General features: G+C 40.3%; 1 protein-coding gene across 1 annotated transcript in view; it reads left to right on the top strand.

The window, feature by feature from the left end:
- The first annotated feature begins 2,183 nt into the window (after window positions 1-2,183).
- Window positions 2,184-7,436, top strand: part of LOC115223293 (synaptotagmin-12-like) — a 16,147-nt gene continuing 10,894 nt past the window's right edge. The window contains exons 1-3 of the mRNA XM_029793802.2: window positions 2,184-2,372; window positions 3,233-3,368; window positions 6,459-6,588. Of these exons, the coding sequence (XP_029649662.1) occupies window positions 2,297-2,372; window positions 3,233-3,368; window positions 6,459-6,588 (342 nt within the window). The 5' untranslated portion in view covers window positions 2,184-2,296. The remainder of the gene's footprint in view (window positions 2,373-3,232; window positions 3,369-6,458; window positions 6,589-7,436) is intronic.

The following is a 7,436-nucleotide window of genomic DNA, read 5'->3' as shown; positions in this document are numbered from 1 at the left end:
TACACTTTTTGGCAGGATTCCCAAGTGGGACCAGCTGAGGTTGCTCTTTACTCTTTTACTCTTTTACTTGTTTCAGTCATTTGACTGTGGCCATGCTGGAGCACCGCCTTCTAGTTGAGTAAATCGACCCCCAGGACTTATTCTTTGTAAGCCTAGTACTTATTCTATCGGTCTCTTTTGCTGAACCGCTAAGTTACGGGACGTAAACACACCACCATCGGTTGTCAAGCAATGGTGGGGGTCAAACACAGATACACAAACATATACACACAAACATACATATATATATATATATATATATATATATATATATATATATATATATATATATATATATACATATATATATATACATATATACGATGGGCTTCTTCCAGTTTCGTTTACCAAATCCCACTCACAAGGCTTTGGTCGGCCCGAAGCTATAGTAGAAGACACTTGCCCAAGGTGCCACGCAGTGGGACTGAACCCGGAACCATGTGGTTGGTAAGCAAGCTACTTACCACACAGCCACTCCTGCACCTTGGATTGGATATTATTCAACCATCTCATCCTTGGTCTACCCTTTGGTCTTCTACCAGTTGGCTTGGATTGAAGAATCTGTCTTGTGATTCATTCCTGCGACATTCTAATCATATGTCCATAGGGGCATACTGGTTATGGTACTGAACTCATGATTATATGATTGTGGTTTCGATCCCTGGACTGGGCAATGTGTTGTGTTCTTGAACAAAACACTTCATTTCATGTTGCTCCAGTTCACTCAGCTGGCAAAAGGGAGTAATCCTGTGGTGGACTGCCATCCCATCCCGGTGGGGAATTTATATGTCATGGAAACCGGGAAAGTGGCCCTCATGTGTTGACATGACTCAAAAAGGTAATTTTATCTTTCCTTATCTATCTCCTCTGCTGAGGATCAAATTCTGGAGTTGGCACCTTATTGTACCGGCACCAGAAATTCCAGCATCCAGTTCAACCCCTTGCTTCCCATCACTTGTGAATACGTCTCTGAGCTACTTAAACTGCTCCACTTGTCTCAGATGCTTGTGTTTGGGTAAATGGGTGCTGGGCTTCAGCAAGGACGTGTGTTGTCACCTCTCCTTTTCATAATTGTTATGAGCTGGATTGACACATACAGCCATTGTGGAACTGATATCACAATCCTTGGGTGTTGGATCAGTCGGCTGATATTTGCAGATGCCATGGTGCTCCATGGCTCATCAGAAGGTGACCTCATGCGCTGAATGGTTCCGCTGCCAAATGCTGCAAGGCAGGGATGAGAATTAGTGTTGCCGCTGGATGTGTAATGTAATTGTACATGTTTGATAGAGTGCAAGTGTTTTCAGGGAGACGATAGGTGTAAGAGGAATTGGTTGCTGTGTGCAAGAGAGAAGACTGCGTTGGTTTGGTCATGTGATGCAGATGGAGGCTAACAGCTCCATGAAGAAGTGTCAATTCCTTAAAGTAGATGGAACACATGGAACTAGGAGACCCAGGAAGACATGACACGAAGTACTGAAGAATGACCTCAGAACACTGAACCCTTCAGGTGAGGTGACAAAGGACTGAGATACCTGTCCCCTTGTTGTACTCAAGAGGATCCCTACTCTGCAACAGAAGTGTCAAGACCAGTCCCTCTGGTGGTGTAAGGCACTCACGGTGGTGCCATGTAAAAGTGGCCAGGTGGTGCCTGGTAAAAACGCCCATGTGGTGCCAAGTAAAAGAGTCCATGTGGCACAACGTAAAAGCACTCATGTGGTACCACGTAAAAGTACCTGTGCAGTGCGCCACATGAAAGCACATGTGCAGTGTCACATAAAGGCACCCAGCACACTCTGTAAAGTGGTTGGCATCAGGAAGAGCATCCAGCTGTAGAAGCCATTCCAAATCAGACTGCAGTCTGGTGCAATTAGTAGTAGTAGTAGTAGTAGTAGTAGTAGTGGTGGTGGTGCTGATGGTGGTGGTGGTGGTGATGATGGCAATGATAGAGGTTGCACTAGTGTGATGGTGTGATGATATTGATGATGACGATGATAACGACGATGATATTGGTGATGATGCTGTTGATGACTATCTTCATGATGATGTTGATTTTTGCAGTATTTTTCTCTCTCCTCCTCCCTCCCTCTCTCTCCTCCTCCTTCTCTCTCTCTCCTCCTCCCTCTCTCTCTCTCTCTCTCTCATCCTGTTTACCAATTCTTATTTCCAGGTGAGCTCCGAAAATGATTTCGTCTTGGACACCAGTGGCAAATTCGTCCAGTATGACACACTTCAAAGCGACCCCAAGTATATCAATATGGCTAATGATTCCCCACCCCGGGAAGAACAGAGCCCTGGGGGCAGCCCCGGCTCTCAACCATCAACATCTGTAGGTAAGTCCCTTTACACCCGACTCCTTACTTCTGTGGTTGGGGAGGTTGTTGTGGGGTTGGTGGTGATGGTGATATTCTTGATGTTGATGTTATTGTTACAGTAGTTGATGATGGTGATGGTGTTGTTGGTATTTTGATAGTGGCGGTGGTTGTGCTTGTGATGGTGGTAGTGGTGGTGGCGGTAGTAGATTGTGGTGATGGTGGTGGTGATGTTTTTTATGTTGATGTTGTTACAGTAGTTGTTGATGGTGTTGATGGGGTGTTGGTATTTTGATAGTGGTAGTGGTGGTGGTAATTGGTGGTTGTGGTGATGGTGGGTGTGGTAGATTGTGGTGATGGCGGTGGTAGTGGTGGTGGTGGTGGTAGTGGTGGTAGTGGTGTTGGTGGTGTTGGTGCGGTGGTAGATTGTGGTGATTGTGGTGGTGGTGGTGATGTTTTTTATGTTGATGTTGTTACAGTAGTTGTTGATGGTGTTGATGGGGTTGTTGGTATTTTTATAGTGGTAGTTGTGGTTTTGGTGGTAGTGGTGGTGGTGTGGTGGCGGTGGTAGATTGTGGTGAGTGGTGGTGGTGGTGGTGGTGATTGGTGGTGGTAGTGCTATTGCTACTGTAGGAGCTGATGGTGGTGGGTGGTTATAGTGTTGTCAGCACTTTTGTTGTTACTGTGGTAGTTGATACTGTTGGTGATGGTGATGGTTTGTTTGCATTCTTGTTGTCGCTACCATAGTGTCAGTGCCATTGGTGGGTTGTGATGGTGGGTGTCGTTGGTGTTATTATCATAATTGGTTGTAACAGAATTATTGTCATTCTTCTATTTCTGTCTCTCTTTTACATCCAGTGTTTACCATTCTTTTCCTTCAGCTTCTGATTTCGAACTCGGTCATGGCATCAAACGTGCTGAATCTTGTGAGAGTGTTGCCTCCGATTGTTCAGTCTTTGATATGCAGCCAGACATGCCGAAAATCGGTCAGTTAGAATTTGCTATTGAATACGACAAGTAAGCCTTTTACATGTTCACCGCATTCTCTTGCACTGTCTGCTGTTCACTGACTTAATGTTTAACAGTTTAATTGTTCACTTCCATCCTTTTTTTTTTTTATATAGATATATATTTCACTGTTTGAGTGTTCACTGTGATTTTTTTTTTTCATATTTAACTGTTTACCTGTTGACCATGACATGTCATTTATATTGAACTGTTCATGAAACACATCTTTTAGTGTTAACTGCTTAACTGTTTACTGCTTTTCATGCCAGCATGGAGAACAGATGTTAAATGATGATGATGATGAGGAGGAGGAGGAGGAGGAAGAGGATGAGGATGATGATGATGATGAGGAGGAGGAGGAGGATGTTGATGATGATGATGATGATGATGATGATGATGATGATGATGACAGTGATGTTGATGATGATGATGATGATGATGATGATGATGACAGTGATGTTGATGATGATGATGATGATGATGATGATGATGATGACAGTGATGTTGATGATGATGATGATGATGATGATGATGATGATGACAGTGATGTTGATGATGATGATGATGATGATGATGATGATGATGATGATGACAATGATGATGATGATGATGATGACGACGACGATGATGATGATGATGACGACGACGACGACGATGATGATGATGATGATGATGATGAGGAGGAGGAGGAGGAGGAGGATAAAGATGATGATGTCTCACTGTTCGTTTTGATATCATCATCATCATTTGAAATCTGTTTTCTATGCTGGCATGGGTTTGATGGTTCGACCCGAACTGGGTTAGGGTTGGGGTTTGGCCAGGGAGTGCACCGGGCTCCATTGTCTGTTCTGACATGGTTTTTACAGCTGGATGCTCTTCCTAATGCCAACCACTCCACAATGTGTAACTGGGCACTATTTTTGTGGCACTAGCACCTGTGCTTTTAACCTGGGACCAGCACCAAAGCTTTCTATGTGGCACCAGCACCAGTATCAACTCTGCTGTGGCAGACAGGTCTTCTTGTTTTACAGCAAGGCACCAGATATTTTGGTTCTTAGTCATCCCCTTCATAAGGCTCATATCTTTTATATTTGAATTTTTAGTGTTCACTGTACTTCATGTTTAATTGTTAAACTGTTCACTTTTTCATGTGTAACTGTTCAAGTGTTCAGTGTCTTATATGTAACTGTTCAAGTGTTCACTGTCTTATATGTAACTGTTCAAGTGTTCACTGTCTTATATGTAACTGTCCAAGTGTTCACTGTCTTATACGTAACTGTTCAAGTATTCCCTGTTTTATACGTAACTGTCCAAGTGTTCACTGTCTTATACGTAACTGTTCAAGTGTTCACTGTCTTATATGTAACTGTTCAAGTGTTCACTGTCTTATACGTAACTGTCCAAGTGTTCACTGTCTTATATGTAACTGTCCAAGGGTTCACTGTCTTATACGTAACTGTTCAAGTGTTCACTGTCTTATACGTAACTGTTCAAGTATTCACTGTTTTATACGTAACTGTCCAAGTGTTCACTGTCTTATACGTAACTGTCCAAGTGTTCACTGTCTTATACATAACTGTTCAAGCGTTCACTGTCTTATATGTAACTGTTCAAGTGTTCACTGTATTATACGTAACTGTCCAAGTGTTCACTGTCTTATACGTAACTGTTCAAGTGTTCACTGTCTTATATGTAACTGTTCAAGCATTCACTGTCTTATATGTAACTGTTTATATGTTCAGTCTTATATGTAACTGTTTAAGTGTTCACTGTCTTATATGTAACTGTTCAAGTGTTCACTGTCTTATACGTAACTGTTCAAGTGTTCACTGTCTTATATGTAACTGTTCAAGTGTTCACTGTTTTATATGTAACCGTTTTTATATGTAGCTATTTACCTCTTTACTGTCTTTTACATTTAACTGTTCACTGTAACATGACTTTTGCATTTAGCTGTTTAATTGTTCAATGTTCACAGTCGTGTATATGTAACTTTTCACTGTTCACTGCAGCCTGTTTTTTTACATTAAACTCTACCCTGTCTTTTAAGCTCTTTAACTGTTCACTAGGACCTGCTTTTAACCCTTTATCATTTAAACTGGCCACATCTGGTCAAAATAACATCATTTAACATCCGTTTCCATCTGAGCATCCTAGAGTAAATTTTGCACAAATTTCATGCATGTTCAAACCTTCTTGAATAATTCTCTGTACAGTTGCCACACCAACTACAAACTCTATGCTAAAATCCTTAGTAAACATGATGGTCTTCATCCAGAGAATTTCATGTTTTCTCATCCAGTTCTGGTGTTCTAACGTCTCCCTCTCCCTCCCACAATTCTCATCGTCTTTCAGCTCTTCTCAACCATCCTTGAACCTCTTCTGCTGGCCAGCATGTTTATCCATAAGCAATCTGGAACATTTTATTAGTTTCCTTAACCTTTTCGTCCCCTTTAACACTAGACTTTACTGCATAACAAGCTCCCAAATTGTCTTCCCTTTCCAACTCCATTCTGCAAACCAGTCACCAATGACAAACAGTGTTTGGTCGGGGTTTTTCAAAGTGCTATCTCCTTCTCTCTGTCTCCTTCAATCTGGAATAACAAAAGTTGGCAGATTAACTTCTTAGATGTATAATAATCCTTTGGGATTATTATACATCTAAGCACAAGGCCTGAAATTTTGGGGAAAGGGATTAAGTCGATTACAGCAACCGCAGTACATAACTGGTACTTATTTCATCGGCCCCGAAATGATGAAAGGCAAAGTCAACCATAGCAGAATTTGAACTCAGAATGTAAGGACAGACAAAGTACTGCTAAGCATTTTGCCCGATATGCTAACAATATTAGATTTATAATAATAATAATAATAATAATAATAATAATGTACTAAAATTACAATAATCTAGAATAGTTATAATTGTCTCTCCTAAAATAGTCTCAAAACTTCAGGAAAACACTTTGTATTGTTGTGACTAAAGCTGTGACTAAAATTATGATTCTTGTTGTGATTATAGATGTGACTAATATTGTGACTCTTTTTATGACTGATGTTGTAACTATAGTTATGAGTTTTGTTATTGCTTATACTTAACAGGGAAGTGGCTGAGCTGGTCCTCAGTATTATTCAAGCCAAAGACTTGGAGCCTAATCAGTTCACAGGATCTTTGGATACCTACATACGGGTGATGATGCTGGGGGACAGAACTACCAAGTTCTCTACCAAAGTAAGTACTTTTACACAAGCATGCTATTCTTCTGACATCTAATAATAATAATAATAATAATAATAATAATAATAATAATAATGATAATAATAATAATATCAGCAAAATGTGGAACCTGAAGACTAAAACAATACCTGCTGTCATAGGTGCCCTGGGAATGATAGCGAAAGGGGCTGATTGCTACCTAACTCAGATACCAGGAAACCCCAAAATGGCAGAAATTCAAAAGATAGTGCTCATGGGAACTGCTCATATCCTACGCAAAATACTTTCTATGTAATCTCAAGTTTTAAAACAAACATAATTTTCGTTTTTTTTTAATTTTTAAATTTTTTTTTAGACATTCACTAGTACAACACCAAAAACCCCCAAATATATGGCACACTAGGCATAACAATAACATGAACTTCCAACCTGTTGTCTCTTTGGGTGAGACTTGGAGCCAACTTGTACAAATGTAAAGCAAAAGTCAAACATAGAATAATAATAATAATAATAATAATAATAATAATAATAATAATAATGATAATAATAATAATAATGATAATAATAGTGATAATCTCATTGAAATTTCAAGACTTCTTAAGGCAACTGGAAATCCCATGCAAAATTGATGTCTTGCAAAAAGTAGCAGCCTTATTGGGCACAGCGCACATCTTAAGGAAAGTATTATCTGTCTGAAGTCTTTGTTGGGGAAAGGGCAGAGGCAGGGGCTGGTACTTGTTTTATCAACCCTGAAAGGATGAGAGACAATCGACCTTGGCAGGAACTGAACTTAGAACATAAGGATATACGAAATACTGCTAGACATTTTGCATGGGGTGCTTAGTGCATCCACCAACTTCACT

Source organism: Octopus sinensis, linkage group LG22, assembly GCF_006345805.1.
Source record: "Octopus sinensis linkage group LG22, ASM634580v1, whole genome shotgun sequence".
In the NCBI taxonomy this organism is placed as follows: Eukaryota; Metazoa; Mollusca; class Cephalopoda; order Octopoda; family Octopodidae; genus Octopus; species Octopus sinensis.
Note: the sequence above shows the minus strand (reverse complement) of the source record. Positions and strands in the feature narration are given on the sequence as shown.